The sequence below is a fragment of the Gossypium hirsutum genome, chromosome A08 (assembly GCF_007990345.1).
Source record: "Gossypium hirsutum isolate 1008001.06 chromosome A08, Gossypium_hirsutum_v2.1, whole genome shotgun sequence".
Lineage (NCBI taxonomy): Eukaryota > Viridiplantae > Streptophyta > Magnoliopsida > Malvales > Malvaceae > Gossypium > Gossypium hirsutum.
The window spans coordinates 7,031,873-7,051,332 of NC_053431.1; the positions used below are offsets into that span (position 1 = coordinate 7,031,873).

The 19,460-nt window shown below is 32.9% G+C and overlaps 3 protein-coding genes, 1 long non-coding RNA gene and 1 other non-coding gene across 14 annotated transcripts; 4 read left to right on the forward strand and 1 right to left on the reverse strand.

The window, feature by feature from the left end:
• Window positions 1-1,114: 1,114 nt before the first annotated feature.
• LOC107950061 (heterogeneous nuclear ribonucleoprotein 1) lies at window positions 1,115-3,836 on the forward strand. Its single transcript, XM_016884807.2, has 6 exons — window positions 1,115-1,315; window positions 1,404-1,444; window positions 1,557-1,720; window positions 2,233-2,332; window positions 2,473-2,642; window positions 2,927-3,836. Exons 1-6 carry the CDS (start codon window positions 1,272-1,274, stop codon window positions 3,416-3,418), a joined length of 1,011 nt encoding a protein of 336 aa, XP_016740296.1. The 5' UTR covers window positions 1,115-1,271; the 3' UTR covers window positions 3,419-3,836.
• Window positions 3,837-5,225: 1,389 nt separating this feature from the next.
• LOC107950068 (ribulose-1,5 bisphosphate carboxylase/oxygenase large subunit N-methyltransferase, chloroplastic) lies at window positions 5,226-10,921 on the forward strand. Of its 8 annotated transcripts, none has more exons than XM_016884822.2 (12): window positions 5,227-5,709; window positions 5,856-6,019; window positions 6,324-6,407; window positions 6,689-6,746; window positions 7,410-7,463; window positions 7,706-7,777; window positions 7,931-8,011; window positions 8,685-8,788; window positions 8,898-9,003; window positions 9,078-9,209; window positions 9,606-9,728; window positions 10,465-10,921. In XM_016884822.2, exons 1-12 carry the CDS (start codon window positions 5,335-5,337, stop codon window positions 10,513-10,515), a joined length of 1,404 nt encoding a protein of 467 aa, XP_016740311.1. In that variant the 5' UTR covers window positions 5,227-5,334; the 3' UTR covers window positions 10,516-10,921. The 8 variants fall into 8 exon arrangements, with proteins under 8 accessions (XP_040931701.1, XP_016740311.1, XP_016740317.1 ...); XM_016884813.2 differs by having other exon boundaries at window positions 5,228-5,709; window positions 8,616-8,788; XM_041075765.1 differs by having other exon boundaries at window positions 5,229-5,709; window positions 8,901-9,003.
• A 1,008-nt stretch (window positions 10,922-11,929) lies between these two features.
• Window positions 11,930-15,869, forward strand: LOC107950090 (heterogeneous nuclear ribonucleoprotein 1). Of its 3 annotated transcripts, XM_016884841.2 has the most exons (6): window positions 12,062-12,219; window positions 12,424-12,578; window positions 12,718-12,832; window positions 13,039-13,266; window positions 13,445-14,648; window positions 15,327-15,869. In XM_016884841.2, exons 4-6 carry the CDS (start codon window positions 13,045-13,047, stop codon window positions 15,338-15,340), a joined length of 1,440 nt encoding a protein of 479 aa, XP_016740330.1. In that variant the 5' UTR covers window positions 12,062-12,219; window positions 12,424-12,578; window positions 12,718-12,832; window positions 13,039-13,044; the 3' UTR covers window positions 15,341-15,869. The 3 variants fall into 3 exon arrangements, with proteins under 3 accessions (XP_016740326.1, XP_040931703.1, XP_016740330.1); XM_016884837.2 differs by having other exon boundaries at window positions 11,930-12,578; XM_041075769.1 differs by having other exon boundaries at window positions 12,059-12,578; window positions 12,718-13,266.
• A 670-nt stretch (window positions 15,870-16,539) lies between these two features.
• TRNAL-CAG (transfer RNA leucine (anticodon CAG)) lies at window positions 16,540-16,620 on the forward strand. Its single transcript has one exon. It is a non-coding gene; the product is annotated as a tRNA-Leu (tRNA).
• A 621-nt stretch (window positions 16,621-17,241) lies between these two features.
• LOC107950106 (uncharacterized) lies at window positions 17,242-18,222 on the reverse strand. The gene is made up of 2 exons (XR_001697946.2): window positions 17,899-18,222; window positions 17,242-17,727 (listed from the first exon to the last, which is right to left on the reverse strand). It is a non-coding gene; the product is annotated as an uncharacterized lncRNA (long non-coding RNA).
• Window positions 18,223-19,460: the final 1,238 nt, after the last annotated feature.

Genomic DNA, 19,460 nt, shown 5'->3' on the forward strand with positions numbered 1-19,460 from the left:
CATTCTGAAAAAATTTCAGCTTAGTTTTGTTATAGAAAAAAGAGGATTCTTGGATTGAGCTTTTTCCTCCTGACGAGAAAGTTTTTATTATACAATTCATTTCAAAAAGGCTTCAATCTATACGCGCAAAAAATAGGCCAATTCAACAGCTTTTTGTTCAATTTTGTGAAGAGTCAAATTATCATAGTATGAGTCAAGGGAACGGCCCCCTGGTCTCTAATTTCCATATAAAGGACACAACGGGCATAAATACCCTCTTTAACTTCTATTCTAATAGACTGAATATCTTTAATAAGGAATCGTAGAAAGATGCGACGATTTTTTCCAGAAAAATCCTAACGAAAAATACATACTATTCCCTCATTTCTATCGAATCGATCATAACCATTGCCTACATTCCAAAAAATCGTGCACCACAAATAGAACTAATAAAGAGGTCTGGGATCCCATAAAAAGACATCATAATTCCTTGTGGGAAAAAAAGCTATTTGATGAGACGGAAATAAATATATCAAATTCCTACCAAGATAACTAGAAGTTCCAACTAATAAAAACCCTAATGAACAAAAAAAGAAAAAGGATAAAGGTCCGATAGAAATTGCATTTGAGATCACACTATAAATTCTATCTATATAGATTTTGATAGCCAAGTCATACATATTAGATCCAGTTGCATTTTATTCGAATTGAGAGAATAACCAAAAAATTCAACTTTACTTTTTTTGTTTTCGAAGTAAATCTCATCAACTAGTACTATTTTGATATGAACTTTTAGAAGAAATTCATCAAATTATTTCGATCTCAAATCATTCCCTTTGTATGATCGCCTAGACGGATCTACTAGATATATAAACTTGAAATTCGTTTGATACTGATTCACTTACTATAATTCATTTAACCCTATATCATGTTTACCTATACATAAAAGGGCCTTTTTCATTTATGGAAACATTTTATCTACAAATCATCTACATTTTCATTATTTTGACCCAATCTTAATAATTTTAAAAAATAAAAAATCAACCTAATCCAATAAATATTTAAAAAAACGGAATTTTAAATAAATTTCTTAAAAAAAAGGGGTATAATTTAGTTACTTTAATACACACCAAATAACGATGTAAACCAAAATAATTTGATTTTCCATTTGTGGTTCGCCTTTCTCCTTCCTATTTCATAACCCTACCTTCTAGTTCTGCCAATCTGTAAAACCCTAGCCCCACTTTTCATTTCTCTCTTTATCCCCCATAGATCTCAGAACCCTAACTTCCATGGGTACCAGAAGAAGCAACGACAACGATGGTGCTAGCCCTGGGTACTATAAATTTATACCCTTGTGCTCTTTGTTTTATCTTTCCAAACCTTTCTGGATATTTGATAGTCCCCCCTTCTTTCATGTGCAGGAAAATATTCATTGGAGGCTTAGCGAGGGATACAACTTCAGGTGATCCGAGCTTTCTTTCTTTTATTACTCTCTTTGAGGTTTCTATTTGTTTTCCTTTGATGGGTGTTCTTCAATTATTGAATTTTCTATTTTTTTGGGGGCGTGGTTTCAGAGACATTTATAAAGTACTTTGAAAAGTATGGGGATATTACAGATTTTGTTATTATGAAAGATCGGCATACGGGTCGCCCCCGCGGTTTCGGGTTCATTACCTTTGCGGATCCTTCTGTTGTTGACACTGTTATGCAAAAAGATCATGTCATTAATGGCAAGCAAGTAAGCTAAAACAAACTATTGGCTCTGATAAGTTTAGCTATTTTCCTCAGACTTGGGCATGAGTGTTGGATACAAGTATATTTAGTATTCCTAAGTGTTTTCACGTATTTGGAAGTTACCTTTTGAAGATAATATCCCTATACCTTTTCTAGATATGTATTGGACCCGTATTAAACATGGATAGTTACTTAAGAAAATTGATGAGTCGAAGTAAATTAAAAGGTTTAGAACTAGGTTTTTGGTTTTCCTAGGGTTTAGCTACTTCTTTGGCATTTTAGTTGTGTAGAGCTAAGCTTCTTGGTGCTAAGGTTGCAGAAATTGGAAGAACAAGAAAATGTTAGTCCTTTGTAATGCAATGCTTAACAAGTGAGCTCCATATTGTTAGGTGGGTTTAGCTGTAATGTGATATTTGTATTTTGGTGGAAAGGCTGGATATTTCGATTTGAGCTTGTTAGACTTTTGAAGTGTTTTTGAATTGCAATATTGTATGAAGGCTTAATTATTTGGTACAGGTTGAGATTAAGAGAACAATCCCAAAAGGTTCTTCGCAGTCAAATGACATCAAGACAAAGAAATTATTTGTTGGCGGGATTCTGACATCTGTTACCGAAGGTCTAATATTTGATTTTATACATTTTCTTTTTGTAACATCAAGTGTTAAAGTTTATTTTTCTAATTGTTATTGTTTATACTTTTAACGGGAGAATATTGTTTGTTTAATATTTTCCTTTTCTTTTCTGTTTGAACCTTAGATGAGTTCAAGAATTTCTTCTCAAAGTATGGAGAGGTGGTGGAACATGAGATAATACGAGACCACGCAACAAAGCGATCTCGGGGTTTCGGTTTTATTGTGTTTGACAGTGAAGAAGTGGTTGACAATATGCTGGCCAATGGAAACTTGATAGATATGGAGGGTACTCAGGTGAGTACTCAATCTGATGTAAACAGATATGTATGTATTCTTTGCGGAGAAACAGTGCGAAGTGGCATGTCAAACTCTTCCGTCGATGGAAGCAACAATTATTGTTATTCTCAAGTTAAATATTATTGTGTACTTCTGTTGGTTTTAAGAGATTTAGTGTTTCAACTTTGAATTCAGCTGTGTTCGGGGCAGGTTTATTGTTGTTATTAAGTCTTTCCTTCTCAAGGCAGGCAAGATAATTTACCAGTGAAGGAAACCTAGATTGACTTACTTCTTTATTGTAGGTTGAAATCAAGAAGGCTGAACCGAAGAGAGCCTCAAACCCAGCACCTGGTCCTGGATATGGTAGGGAATCTAATATACGCTCATACAATGATGGTTTTGGTGGATTTGGTGATTATGGTGGTGATGGTGGTTATGGTCCTGCTCCTTATAGGTCTTTTGGAGGTTTTGGCAGTAGATTTGGAGATTATGGTGCTTATGCTGGTACTGGTGCTGATTTTGGTGGTAGTTATGGGGGGTTTGGTGGTGGTGGTTTTTATGGTTATCATGGAGATCCATCATTTGGTTATTCTAGCAGCTTTGGTTCCTATGCTGGTGGGCTTAGTGGGAGTGGTATGGGTGCATATGGACGTGCAGGTGGCTATGGAAGTTATGGTGGTTCAGGCTCAAGTGGTAGTTATGATTCAGGCCCGGGTGCTGGTTTTGGTGGTCCTGTATATGGTAGTAGAACGAGATACGGAGGCAGTAGTCGCTATCATCCTTACTCAAGGTAGAGCGTGATTAAGATCTTCCATAGAAGTTGCCCCAGGTTTTCAAAATCTTCAGCATTTCTCGTCGCACAGTTTGGTAGGCACTGTGCACTTTTGCAAGTTAGCACTACCTAAAAAGATCCGAGGAACAATTAGATTCGCTTGTCTTCGGTCCATTGCATAGAGAACCCAAGTTAGATCATCATCAGCCTAGAGCTTCTCATCAAATGGCAAACTTGAATTTTAGTGTAGCTGCTGTATTTTGCTTTAAGTTTCTTTTTCCCTTTTCATTGTAGTCGAAGACTTCTATCTTGTTTTGAGCTTTAGTTAGAATTACTTTTGAGGTTTGGCTGTAACTTTTAGGCAATTAGTAATCGTACGCTAGATTGTCGATCACCTAGAGAGGTGGTTGCGTCTTTTAACATTCTAGTTTTTCTTGGCATATGGATCTCAAGTCGTAGGTAACTTTCAGGGGAAGCCAATGCATCAGAGGTAATTGAACTACTCAGTTTAAGCTTTTGGTATGGCAGCATACCGTTGAACAAAACTGCATTTAAGCTTAGATGGCTTGAAATGCTTGTAGCTATAGATAGCTTTTGTGTGTGTGCACATTTTGGGGGAATGTATAGATAGTTCAGATCAAAAGGGTTTGTAAATGTTTGTTGAGAAGGTCCTATACGCTAACCCTGAGGAAGTAGTCAATGAAACATATTGGTTTTGGCTGAATAAAAAGTTGCTTGTGATAATAATATACGCTCCGGTGGTGGATGCTTTCTCGGAGTTGGATGCAAATGTTGGCATGTATTTAGACAGCTTTCCGATATTTATGTTGGAATATTTTTCAAGCAAATTAGAGTTTGGGAAATATAGGGGGTGATAGGTACACTTGGTCTTGCAGATTTGATGGTCTAGTTGTGTGCCCTAGATTTTTTTTATTTTTGGGAATTTATTTGTTCTTAATCCAACAGAGTGCTGTATTAAAGGTTTTATAAAAAAGAAATTGTTTATCCATTTACATATTTTCATTGAGAAGGCATCAGATAAAGAACTAAAGCTTTCGGATCTTTTAACTCATATTAGAACAAAATAATCATGACATGAAAAATTGTATGATAAATATCATAAAACTTATCAATATGACATATAATCTAAGAGATTATGCGAATATGAAATGAATGCATGGTTTATTGTCGTTAAAAGAAGATGAATATAATAATATAAAAAATGATATTTGAAGATAAATAAATTTTTATAATAATAAACTACATGTAGAAATTATTTCACATTGTAATTAAACAATTTTTAATCATGTTTATAGGCATCAATTTACTAGGTTGGTTTTTCTGTCATAATGATCTATTTAGACTTTTAATTTTATAAAAAAAAATATTTTAATATTCCATTTAATTTTTAGCTTTTAAACTTGCATTATATGTTAAATCATCATAAAATAGAATAAAAATGTTAGTTAACATGTTGGCAATTAATTGATTTTTAAAAAAATTAAATATTTTTTATTTTTAAAACATTTTTTATATAAAATTTAAAAATTAATTAATTGTTAATGTGATATTTAGATTGCAATGCTTGTGTTTGTCGCATCAATAAAGTCAATAAAAGTTAATAGTTTCATTATTTTTAGTCATTTGATCGACAATGTAAATTTAAGAGGTAAAAAAATTTAACTAAAGGGTTAAAATAATTTTTGATAAAATTGAATATTCATCATACATACGAAGCAAAGTTATAATAGAAAAATAATAATATTTTAAGTAATAAAACAAAATATGATTTTTAGATTAAAATTGATACTGTAGTTCAGTTGGATGTAACTGTCAAAAACGACCAAAGCCAAATCACCATTTTCACCACGTCGCGCTTAGGATTTTTTTTTTCCTTTTTAATCAGATAACGCGTAATCTCCTTCGAAGTTCCCAGCCATGGCCGAAGCTTCTAGAACCTTCCACGCTACCCTCTTCTCCCTTCCAACTTTCTCTCCACGATTCCACTTCAAGCTAAGCTACTCTCACAGTCACCCTTCACTTCATCTCAAGAGAGCACGCTCGGTTCAACGCTCAATTTCCGAAACCAAAACGATGTCGTTGAACACGACCCTGCCTTGGGGCTGCGACATTGATTCCTTGGAGAATGCTGAGGCTCTTCAAAATTGGTTGTCGGATTCGGGCTTGCCTCCTCAAAAGGTGGGGATAAACAAAGTGGAAATGGGAAAGAGAGGATTGGTTGCTTTGAAGAAAATCAACAGGGGCGAGAAGATTCTCTTTGTGCCTCCCTCGCTTCTCATCAGTTCAGATTCAGTGAGTTATTAAAACTGATTTTGTTCATGACCAATTCTAGGAGTATTTTATATCTTGGTTTATTGGTTTTTAGTTAAAATTTTCAATCAGATAACACTGGAGCAGTTTTAATTGGTTTTAACGTTATAATTGTTCTTTAATCTTAGGATTGGAGTTCACCTGTGGCTGGTCACGTATTAAAACAGCAAAATGTTGCAGATTTGCCATTGTTAGCAACCTATCTTATTAGTGAAGCAAATCTCCAGAAATCTTCCAGATGGAGCAATTATATATCTTCCTTACCTCGAGAACCCTATTCTCTTTTACACTGGTGAGTTTCATCTCTTTATTTTTCTTTAAATATTCGTGTCCAATACATACTTGAGCATGAATAGTAAATACGAGGATATAATCTTTCAGAGACCTTTCAACACATGAAAATCTTGAAATTTTTTGAATAATACATGTCAGCCAAAGACCCATATCTGACACTTGAACTCGAGCCCAAGTAGAACAAAGATTCTTTTCTGGCCTTGACTACTTGGTGGCATGCTTGAACTCTCAAGAGTTTTACCTTGCTATGCATAAAGGGGTTACTCAGATTTTCCCTCTATAGTCTCTCTGTATTGTTTCAGGACACGATCAGAACTAGACAGGTATCTCAAAGCATCGCAGATAAGGCTTCGGGCTATTGAAAGAATTGCTGATATTACTGGAACGTATGGCTCTCAACCATTACTTGGTTCATTTTGGGTTATTGGTTTATATTCCTAGAACTATATTGCTCCTAGTCTTCATTTTGTTTAAAGTATTCATGACTGAAATCTCTATCCAATATATATTTGGATATGAGTATGGGTATGATTCTTATACAAAATTGAACATATCGTGTCGGACACAAACCTGAATCTGACTCTAATCCCTGAATTAGAGTAACATAGTTATTGAGTATAAAAATTTCTAATTTGCTTCCAATAAATTGTTCTCATGTTTCATGTAGATTCGACGATTTAAGACGTAGGATATTTTCCAAGCACCCTCATTTATTCCCTAAAGAGGTACTTACTCCATATTTATGTTACTCAGACTCAGATGTGAGTGTCAGACACGAGGAAGTTTAAAGTTTTTTTATGTTTTTCTATGGAGCATCCTTTGAGATCCATATACGTTACCTAAATGCGTGTTGGAAACAAAAAGTCAAAGCAACATAGCTCTACAATGCAAAACTAGTTTTCTGCTATGTTAGTGCAATTTGAAGCGTTATTCTAATGATCTGCTTCTGATGCTACCACTTTATGAAGCTTCTGCGATGAAACATCTTTACCCGTATATATGTGTGTGTGTAAGTTCAATCAGTAAGGAAATAGCATCTTGTTTTATCCAAGTATTTGTTTCTCTTTAAGAAAAAAAACTAGTAAAGGAAGTATATGTTTTTAGTAATTCAACTTTACTTGCATTTAGGTTGTTTTATCAACCCCTTTTTGCAAATATCCTGCTTTCTTTAAATTTAGATTTTAGATCAAAGTTGTTGGATATAGGTATATGTCTAGCACGGATATCTTCAATTTTTTTTCAAGATATACATGTATTTGGAGAGTGCTTAGAGGATCATATCCTCATACCTATTTCAAATATGCGTTGGAAATGAGTACTTAAAGAAAAATGAGGAGTCAGAACAACATATAGCTCTCTACTTATTTTGCAGTATAAATTATTTGCAGGTATTCAATTTGGTGACTTTCAGATGGTCTTTTGGCATTCTCTTATCACGATTGGTAAGCAGGTCTACTTTGAAATGTTATAATGGATGTTAACCTCAACTGTGTTTGTCAGTTCAAACTAAATCCAACCAAAGAGGGATGCAGTACTTTCAAGTTCACTTTGATACCACTTATACATACATATACACATATATATATCCATCATATAAAATTCTTACATGTAAAACTTATGGTTTAAGACAATGTACAAAAGAAGAATGGAAGCTTTAAAATCTTTATTTCTCTGTTAAACACAGGTATACCTATATTCAATGGATGGAAAGGTTGCCTTGGTTCCTTGGGCAGATATGCTCAATCATAGCTGTGAGGTATAGAGAGGTCTTTCTCTATTAAAAATGCTTGTGAGATATATAACTGCCATAATTTGCAAAAATCAAATACTAACTTCGGGTTAAAAGAACCTAGATAAAATTGGGTGTTTATGCTAACCTGAGTGCTATTATCTGTTTTTGCTGATTCAGGTGGAAACATATTTGAATTATGACAAATCATCACAGGCAGTTGTCTTTACAACTGATCGGGCATATCAGCCAGGTGAGCAGGTAAATCAGATCCCGATAGTAAATATATATTATATTATGTTCTTTGATCTCTGGGACATTGAGATAATTGGAGCAATAATAAAATCAGGGGGACACAGTACGTAAAACTTATATTGTTACTTGGTTTTGTCAATGATATGCCTTAAAAGATTACAGACTTCCTGCAAGAGAGCTTGTTGGTATTCAGATATGGAAGCTTCATGAGAAGGGGAAAAAAACTTACTATAAATGCACATAGGTATATGCATGATATTTTCCTGCTGCATAGAGAAAACATGAATGCATGTAGCCTATAGTGTGCATCAAATTCATATTGAAAGGAAAAGGAAGATAATGGGATATAATTGTGAGCCCTACAAACCAAAATAAGTTAAAGGTAATGGCCGTATGTGATGCGCATATGCACACTTTGTGTATCCAAACTGATTTTGCTCGATCTATACATTTTGGAACTAGGACTAATCCTTAAAAGTAACGTTTTATAATGATCATAGACTTTCAGGCTAGCCTGTTGTACACATGAACTTCTTCAATATTTAGATTTCTGGACCGGAAAGTTTAAAATGTCTTATAGATGACTGGTTACTTGCATTATTTTATGCAGGTTTTCATATCATATGGCAAAAAATCTAATGCAGAGCTGCTATTATCTTATGGATTTGTTCCAAAACAGGGCACAAATCTTAATGATTCAGTAGAGCTACCTCTATCCCTTAAAATATCTGACAAATGTTATAAGCAGAAATTGAAAGCTTTGATGAAGCATGGATTGTCTGCGTAAGCTGGATACATATATATTTCCTCGAGTTTTGGGTTTGATTTGTTGATTTAAAATCAAATTTATTCCATTATTAATGATTGTTTCATTCTCGTGAATCTTTTGTAGCAGTTCTCAGTGTTATCCTATACAAATCAGTGGTTGGCCATTGGAGTTAATGGCATATGCTTACCTAACAGTCAGCCCTCCAAGCATGAGCAAGCAGTTTGAGGAGGTTTGAAAACTCTCTACCTTCTAAATCCCAGGCTCAAAGTTTAAGCATTGAATTCTTAAAGATCGCTTCTTCAGATGGCTGCTATGGCATCCAATGAATCTATTATCAGGAAGGATTTAAGATACCCTGAAATTGAAGAAAAAGCAGTGCAATTTATTCTTGACAGTTGTGAATCAAGCATATCAAAGTATTCTAAATTCTTGAAGGTGAGGAGCATATTGTCTGATTCTTCATTTCCCTTAAATTACCTGTTTCCGACACATTTTCAAATATGAGTATGGAATATTATCCTTTAGGCTCCCAGATACATGAAAAAAATTAGAAAAAAAAAATTAACATATCTGTATCGGACACATTTTCATGTTTGATACTCACTCCTGAGTCTGAGTAACATAGGGTAAGAGGGAAATTGGAAGCATCTTCTTTTCCAAATTTTTTTAGTCGAAATCTTTTTTTGAGAACTTGAAAAACTGTACATGTACATCGATTGAAATTACCATAACAAGAAGAAACTCTTTATTTGACAAAACTGAATTAGGTCTGATATCTAAATACCTCAAGTTAATGTGCCACTCTTTAATTTAATTTAATTTTTTGCATAGGAAAGTGGCTCCATGGATTTGGATATAACATCTCAAGAACAACAGAATAGAGGAGTGTTTCTGAAACAGCTAGCAGTAGATTTATGCACAAGTGAGCAGAAAATACTATATCGTGCTCAATATGTAAGACTACACTTTTGCCTTAAAGATTTATGTTTAAGGTGCTTGGTGCATCACCATTGACGCTTGTTTTACAACCAATAATTCATAATCTGTTTTTTCAACTCCTGTCGAGTGAATCCTGAGTTTTAAGTAAGTAATCTGGTTAGGCTCAATCTTGTACCCTTTTTACCGAGTGAAAGTAGTAACACAGACTTTCTCTAAGCTTTTCCATATATCAACACGCATATATGCATATGTGTGTCGGGCATGAGTACTTTAAAGAAGAAATAAAGGGTATGAAACCATACAAGTGAAGTGCTCACTTCCCTGTTGGTTGAGAATTGAAGAACTGTTTCATATTCTCTCTTATCAAATCCCACCAGTTAATTTCAGTGAATAAGGTCCGAGTACGACAAGGATTCATAAGTGCAAAAATATTATTAGATGCTGCATGTTGTAGTACACAGAGTATGATAATTTCATGAGATATAGGGAATTTAAACCATATAGCTAAGAGCATATGTACATACATGTGCATACATGTCATGCGTATACTGCTGTTAGATAAAATATATATAGGTTAAAATGATCCAGTTAGTTCATTCAATAAGCAAGCTTGGGTTAGACTCCCACCATCTGTATGTAACCTTTCTTCATTCCCAAATTGCAACCTTCGTTAAACAATTTATATATATATATATTTCTTCCTGATTGGCCTAATGATTCAGCTTCATTGTGCTAATGCGAATGGTTCCAGAAACTGAAGAGGAGATTGAGGGATATGAGAAGTGGTGAACTGAGAGCTTAATCTTTTGATGGCTACAACCTTTTCCCCTCTACCTTCGCCAGTGACGAAACTTGAACTTAGAAATGCATTATTGGACCGTCTCTTTGGCGTCTTTGGAGGACTTAGTGTTCGCTGGTAAAGCCTTCTGCATGATCCTGCTTACGTTTGCAATGTCCCCCGATTCATCCCATCGAAAGAGAACAAATCGTGGACAATTTTTCTGTTAATTAGCGGAGAATTTGTGGGTTTGATGAGGGTAAAAAAGGGATTTAACAATGATGGTGGTTTCTGGTCAAATTCTGTGAGGGAAATAGAGCCGTTGTTAAGGTCCATTGGATTGATCAGTCTGTTTTAATAATATATTCTCCAAAATTTAAATTTGTATTCTCTTTTTATAACTGCAATCTATCTTTATTATTTTGCCCAATACTTATTATAAATAAAATTAAATCTACTTAAACTTTCTATTTATTTTTAAAATATTTATGTTAAATGTTTTATTTTTATATAGTTCAAATATGTGTTTTGATTTATAGAAAAAATTATCATATTCAAATTCTTACATATCCTAAATATATTACCATATGTATAATATTATATTAGTTTGCTACTTTCATGTATTATTTTTAAAAAAAATCCAGTTGCGGGATTTAACCTTGCATTAAGATTAAAAATTAAAAATTTAAAAAATATAGATATTAAAAATAATCAAATTAAAAAAATTGATTAAATCTATAATTTTATACGTAGTACAAAATTAATTTTAATCAAATGCATTTAACTGTGATTGTTGAAAGTTTAAAATTAGAAAATTATAAGTACTGACATTAACATATTCAAAGAATATAAAGATTACATTTAATCTTATAAAAAATAATCTATAATTTTGAATATAATAAAAAAGTTATTAGTAGAATTTAAATCTTTTTAAAAATATTGTTATTTCTCACAACCTTATAAAAACAAGTCTTATCTTCAACATAAATAGACACGAGAAAAGCTCACTATATGGCTCAAATGCTTTAAGATTAAATCACCAACAATATACATGTTAAATCAAATAATAAGCAATTTCATACTTTATGAAAAGAGTCTTAATTTCAAAATTTGATAAATTAAAAAATTATCATTGATTGACTGATTGAGTCTTAGTTCAAATGATATATTGTTATTAGACTTATTCTTAACGTTTATGGGTCCTAGGCAAAACAATAAAATGAGGTTTTAAGTTCTTTAGAAGTTGAAGAAAAATTGTTTTAGATCTCTTAAAAGTTGATAAAATTCTTTTTATGCCCTTAAAAATTAATTTTTTTAGACTCCTTAAAAATTGGTAATTTTTTTTAATTTTAAAAGGTAAAAAAATTTTAAACCTTAAAAATTAAAAAATAATATTTTAAACCTCTTTCAAACTTGAGCTCTAGACGATTAAACCTTCAGATGACCTTCAAAACTAGATTGAATTATTACTAGAAATATATAAATTCAAGTCCGCTCATTAAATGATTATGATATAATTAAAAAGAATCCATCCACATAAATGTTGAAAAAGCCCAGCGTGAAACTTTCATGCATGCATGACGACAATCCAAATCTCTTCTTACCAAATATATTCCGTTTACAGTTTTTTACTGCAAAATAAGAAACCTTAAGAAAATTTGTAAACCAAATCCTTAAAATATAAAAATATTTAAGAAATACGGCTTCTTTTACAGGCTCTCTCTCCATGTAAATTCTTTCTCAAATAGTGATTAGTATATGCATATTCTTTTTGTCTAAAACAAAGCTTCCATTTTTATTTTTTTTCTTAGATCGATGCATTAATGGAACATAAATTTAATAAATATTCGTGTTAACTGAATCTGAATTTCGGGGTGTCAATTTTCTTTTTTTGTAAATTTTTTTTAAAAAGTTGTGATTTTTATAATACAGGAATACACAATAAAGTGAAGGAAATGTTATGTGAAGGGGCCAAAAGAGGATGGAATTAGCCTCTTCTATTCTTATTCTTACTCTGCCTCCTCTCAGATCTTAGTGTGTATTTTTTTTCTTTTTGCTAGATTTGGCACTTGGCTTTCTTTTGATCGGTGGGTTTTTCTTCTCTGTTGAATCTGGATTTGGGTTTTCGATATTTTGCTTAAATTTTCTATATCGGTTCCTGATTGATCATCAATCTGGGTATTCTTTTTTTTATTCTTATTTTTCTTTTTCATTTCTGAATTGCAGGTTAAGTTAAATTCTTTCTTGACCAGTTGATTGTCTGTGGAAGGATCTGGTTTTTTTTTGTTTGTTTGTTTCCAAATTTCGAATCGGATTACAATTTTCTTGTTAAAATAAGAAGGTATGAATTGTATCTGCATTATTGTATTTGGATTAATATAATCGATAAAAGACACAATTTTGATGCGATATTTTTAATTTGAGTCACTGAGAAGCAAGGTTTTGGTATTGGCTTTTTGATTGGCCTATTGATGTTTTGATTTGATTTGCATTACTGGATAATGTTTCAAGTTTTTATTGATGGAACTAGCTTTTTGTGCAATGTAGAAAAAGATGTCGGAGAGTGGTAGTAAGCTTTTTATTGGTGGGATATCTTGGGGCACCGATGAAGACCGTCTCAAGGAGTATTTCAGTAGTTTTGGTGAAGTAGTAGAGGCAGTGATCATGAAGGACCGGACCACAGGGCGTGCTCGTGGTTTTGGTTTCGTTGTTTTTGCTGACCCCGCTGTTGCTGAGAGAGTTATCAAGGAGAAACACAATATTGATGGCAGGATGGTAAGTAAGTTCATTAAGCATACCTGCCTAGATTAGTGTTGTTCAGTGTACTATTCATTGCAGGAATTCACATAATGTTTGTGATTCTGTTGGTTTAGTATAATTACTTATCAGCTCAAAGAAAGAGTAAGTGATGTTTAAGTTTGATTTTTCATCTCTGAGTTACTTATGCTCTCAGGTCGAGGCAAAAAAGGCAGTTCCTAGGGATGACCAGAATATTATGAGTAGAAGCACTAGTAGCATCCATGGTTCACCTAGTCCAGGTCCCACAAGAAAGATTTTTGTAGGAGGCTTAACCTCGACAGTCACGGAGAGTGACTTCAAGAAGTATTTTGATCAGTTTGGGAATATCATAGACGTTGTGGTAATGTATGATCATAACACCCAAAGACCGAGGGGTTTTGGATTCATCACTTATGATTCAGAAGAGGCGGTTGACAAAGTGTTACTAAAAAATTTCCATGAACTGAATGGTAAAATGGTTGAGGTTAAAAGAGCAGTTCCCCGAGAGTTATCACCTGGTCCTAGTCGCAGCCCCTTAGGTGGATATAACTATGGTCTGAATAGGGTCAACAACTTTTTTAATGGCTACACTCTGGGATATGCTCCAAGCAGTGTAGGTGGCTATGGACTTGGGATGGATGGTAAATTCAGCGCAGTTGCTGGTGGTCGAAGTGGGTTTTCTCCTTTTGGTGCCAGTTATGGAATAAGCATGAACTTTGAGCCAGGGTTGAACCTGAATTTTGGAAATGGTGCAAATTTTAGTGGTAACATGAGCTATGGACAGGGATTGAACCCGTACTATAATGGTAATACAAATGGACTTGATAGTCCTATTGGGCATGATAGAAGTAGTGGAGGTAGTACTTCTTTTTTCAGCTCAGCGACTCGGAATCTTTGGGGGGGAAATGGGGGACTTAATTACAACACAAATGCTGCTAGTTCCGGTGCATATATGGGATCTGGAAGTGGGAGTTTAAGAGGAAATGCCTTGGGAAACAGTGGAACTAATTGGGGTTCTTCTGCCATTTCAGGTCAAGGTGGAAGGGATAACATTTCTGGCAATAGTGTGAATTTTGGCAATGGAAATGGTGATAACAACTTTGGGTTAGGAACAGCAGGGTATGAGAGAAACATTGGGACCAATGTGGTACCAGCATCATCATATACAGCATCGAATGGTGGTTATGATGCATCCTTTGCAAACCTTTCTGCAAGTGCTTCCATTTATGGGGATACCACTTGGCAATCATCAACATCTGTGCGAGACAGTTCTGGCACTTTCGGCTATGGACTTGATAGTGCCACTTCTGATGTTATGCGTAAAAGTTCTCCTGGTTTTATTGGTGGTTATAATGTTAATAAGAGACAAGCAAATAGAGGTGAGACTTTTTCCTTAACATCCTTGATCTCTCTGTCAATGATTTTCAGCTTGAGGAAATTTTTTGTTAAATGTTATAAAGAAATATTTTTGATGTTCATAGGAGTTTGGTTTACTAAGTGTTGTAGAAGCATAATTAAATGGTACCTCTAAAACTTTTGTTTGCGGACTCTGCTACCTATCTTTCTTTGGGTGTAACTCTTAAATTTGACAGCACATTCCTCTTAATAATATGTTCTTTCATTTCTTAACAGTTGCATGACATGCTAGTTTTTTGATAAACCATGCCAGTCTAGATTGATCGACAACTTTTGAACATAATGACCATATGGTTGTGTCTGGTTTTCTTTATATATATTTATATATAATGATGTGTATATCATTTACTTTTGACAATTTTTGTAACATTTTGGTAGCTTTTAATGAAGTTTTGAATCTTCAAAGAAGGGACAAGAGAAATAGAGATAAATGAAGTTTTCACTGAATTATTAACGCTACTAAACTTTTAAGCTATGATATATTAATGTTGAAAATGGTGTATGAAGATAGTAGTTCTCTTATACAAAGATACTTACCACAGAGAGTAAAAATTGCACATTTAGCTTTTCTCTTTGTTATTTTGTAGAATGCACTCATTGGTTTATAGAAACTTATACATTTCGATTTTCTCTTGGTTCAGGAATTGCAACCTAGAAGATTCTTTTGGTTTATCACAATAGTGTAGGTGAAGATAATCTTGTGAAGCAGGTAATCTGTGAATTCTGCGCATTTCCCTCGTCGAATATAAAAGAAAGTCGGTTATCTGAGCTAACTGGGTTGCCTGTTTCAGGGAATTAAGATTTAGATATAGAAATCACAAGGCATTTTGTGTTAAGGCTTGAGTTTCAAGTTACCTTTTTTTTTTTGTTCGGATTTTTCATTATGTAAAATCAGATTGCGGGATATAATCAGAAAATGTATCATACATCTCATGTGAGACGGCGATGCATAACACGAATTGGACTAATGTTCAGTGATGGCTGTGGCGATCTTTGGGGTCGTGTTTCAGCCAGATTGTACTTGAGGTTCTTGTTGATATACTTAGTGTGAAACATTAGGCAGGGATTAAAAAGGGCTAAACCCATCTAGGGTCCCCTCTTGAATAATTTACAACATATATATGCAGGTTCTTTTTCCATTGAATCTTTCTTTATGAAATGAACTATTTGAATTGATTTTTTTATTTATTTCCTTCTTTTATTACCTCTCAATATTCTGAAACTATATATATGCAAGCCATGTTCATAACTCAATCAGTTTGGTAAGCAATTGCATTGCTTTTAACTTATATATGGGGCATATTTAAATGCTATGTTATGTTGCATTTAGGGTACAGATTTAGAGATATAACCCTCCAAGAACAAAAAGAAAAACTGGGCAAAAGTTCAACATACTGGGTTGGATGTATACCTGTATTCGAGATACATATCCGAGTCTGAGTAACATAGTGTAAATGTTTCGTGTATAAATAATAGCCATTCATTAGAATCAGGGGCCTCAAGTCACTGTCATAAAGATTTGTCAGATGTATCGATGTTAAAATTTTTTTTTTGTTAAGTTTGGTATGTGTTTGAAGGATATTTTGAGGGTTATATTTCCATACATATGTTGTAATGCAACAATGATATTGAATATGAGTGCTTAAAAAAATTGATGGGGCATTAAGCTTTGAAGAAAATCAAAATGCATAAGAAAAACACTGATGACTACTAAAATCATCTTTCATTCTCGTTTTCATCCAATCCGACTCTAAAACCATTATGCCTACTACTAGTTGGAAACGGTTTGCGCAGTAAACGGATGGTCGTTCTATAACGGTAAGATTAATAAAAAAGATGAAAAAAATCAACAAAGTCAAGATGGCCGAGTTGGTCTAAGGCGCCAGTTTCAGGTACTGGTCCGAAAGGGCATGGGTTCGAATCCCATTCTTGACAAATTAAGTCCAAGCTTTTTTTTTTATCAAATTGCATTTAACGTCCTTATATAACCCATTTGTGTCAGATTAAGTCCATATGTTATAATTTAACCATTTCTAATCCCTTTACTTTTCTAAAGTTTTGCTGGCAGCCAGGTCCTTCGCTTCATTGTTTTTTCATCTTATTTTTTAGGCCAAATTGCATTTAACGTCCTTATATTACTTGTTCCTAACATATTAAGTCCATATGTATAATTTAATTATTTCTAATCCCTTTATTTTTTGAAATGTGCATTTTTAGTTACATGCTTTTGATAGATTTAGTCCATTAAATAATTCAATCATACATAATCCTTTTTACTTTTCGAAATATCTATTTTTGTTAATTCTATCAAATAATTCGATGTAATTTTTTGGTACAACTGTATAAATATTATACATGTTTCATTTTTTAAATATTAAAAAATATATCATAAGTTTCTGTACTCTTTGAAAATTTTAAATTTAATCTCTATACTTTTATTTCTATGAATTTGGTTTCAAATTTCAAAATTCAAGTCCAACTATTAACATTATTAATTTTTTTTTGTTAACTTCAGGTTAAATACAATATCATTTTTTTAATTACATGACTATCAAGTGAACAAAATTTTTTTTTATTTCAATGGGTACCAAGTGAGTAGTTTTTTATTGCAAAATGTCATACCAATAAATCTAACAAAAAAAAATCAAAATGTCAATAGTTGATGTAAATGCCCAAATTAGACCGGGCCCAATGAACCAATACCAGACCCAAACCCAATACACCCTATTACACCCAAAAACAAATTAAACCAACAGCCCAAACAAAAACTAGCCCACCTAGCCCAAGAACTAAAGCCAAACAGAAACCCTAAAGCTACCTAAGCCAGCCGCCACACGCTACCACCTCCCCTGCTACCGCCGATCGGCGCCCGTACCACCAACCCTCTGACACCTGCAAAGCAAAAGAAACACGCAACAGAGACAAAAGAAAACAACACAGAAACAGACAATGAAAGAAAAAATAATAGAAAATAGACAGTTGTAATATGCCTATAAAAACTTTAACGAACATCGTATAATGCTTCTTCTTCTTCGGCTGCTTCTGGATCCAAAAAAGGAGAAATACGAAATCAATAAAAAACTGAAGTTTAAAGAGGTGTAAATTCCTCTTTTTATTTTTTCTGTTTATTATATATATCTTTTATTTTATTTTTATTTTTTTCACAAACATATTCTGAAACATATAAACAAGAGAGGAAGAAAGCTCTCTTACCGGTTCGTTCAGTGTTGATTTAGCCAAAGCCCGCTTCTCCGGTCTGAAGTCGACGGATCCTTGCGGATCCGGTGAAAGCCTCGGCGGTGGTGGAGGCGTATTATGCGCCGGTGAAGCCTAAGAGTCAGCCAAGGTGAAGGGTAGGAGAAAAAGGGGGGTCTGGTATATACTTTAGTAAAGAAAATGGCAGAATCCAATTGTTTTTTTTTGTTTTTTAATTGCAAGTGAAATGGCACCGTTTCAAAGGGAAACAAATCTGCACTTCTTCGTATGAAAGGGTTAATTCCGCGCTAAGCCCTTCCTCTTTTGCGCTACCTTTCAATCAGTTTACATTTGTATTTCTTTGTTCTTTTAAACTATCCCTGTAACTTGCGCATATTTTCAGTCAGGTCCGCGCCTAAGCTCTGCGTTTTGGGTCTGGTATATTGCCAGTTTAGTTCCCTGAGCATTGGAGCGCATTGCACTTCAGTCCTTCCTTTAATTTCAGCAGTGTATTTTATTTATTAAATATCATTTTAGTTTATTTTTTATTCTAATTGAGTCCTTTTAATTTGTATAGTTCATTTTTTTTAATTCGTTTAGCATTTTTTATATACATTTTAAATTACTTTGATAATTTACTTTTTTTTTAAATTATAAAACTATTATTTTGAAATTACCTTGTATATCATATTGTTTTTTAAAATTTTGTATATTTATATTTAATTTATATTAATACATATATAATTTATGACAAAATTAGTTTTATTTCATACACATTATTAATTCCATGTTATTTTACACATATAATTTCTTTTAAATTTATTTATTTGTGTCTCCTTTCAAATTTATTACTTATATAGTTTATTCTTTAAAAAGTATGTTTTATTATTTCCTTGTTATTCAAGATTATTTCATGTATATATTGTTATATTCTATATTGATTTGTTATTTTGTCATGTATATTGTTTATTCTTTATTTTTATTATACTTTCATTATATATTGTTTATGTTTTTTTTTATTATTGTCTGTATATCATCACCTTTAAATAGATATGTTTTGTTTTTAAAATATTTTTGTATGTTATTTGCTCCAAAATTCTTCTTTTACAATATTTATTTTAATCTTCATTTATATGTTCTTAGTTTTATTTCATATATATGTAAATCATTTCAAACCTTAAATTTTTATTAGTGGCTTTTGAATTGTTACACATTATATTGACTCCTATTATCCGTATTGTTTTATATATTATGTATTGTTTTTTAGTTTTCATTTCATTTCATACATAATTGCTACATATTGTTTACTCTTCATTTGCATTATCATTTTAATTGTTATTCATTTATATTTGAAAATTTGTTGTATTTCCACCTAATATGTTTCTGTGGTGAGTTATATTTTGGTTTCTTATTAATGTCTTAAGTAAGATATGAACTCATTACCATGATGTGTTGATTAATTCATTTTTTATGTTTATACTATTATTCTTCGCCGAATATAGTATTTCATTTGTGCGCATTGTCCCATGTTTATAATTTCACTCTTTTTTTGTTTACAAATGCTACTTTGTAATTTGTGA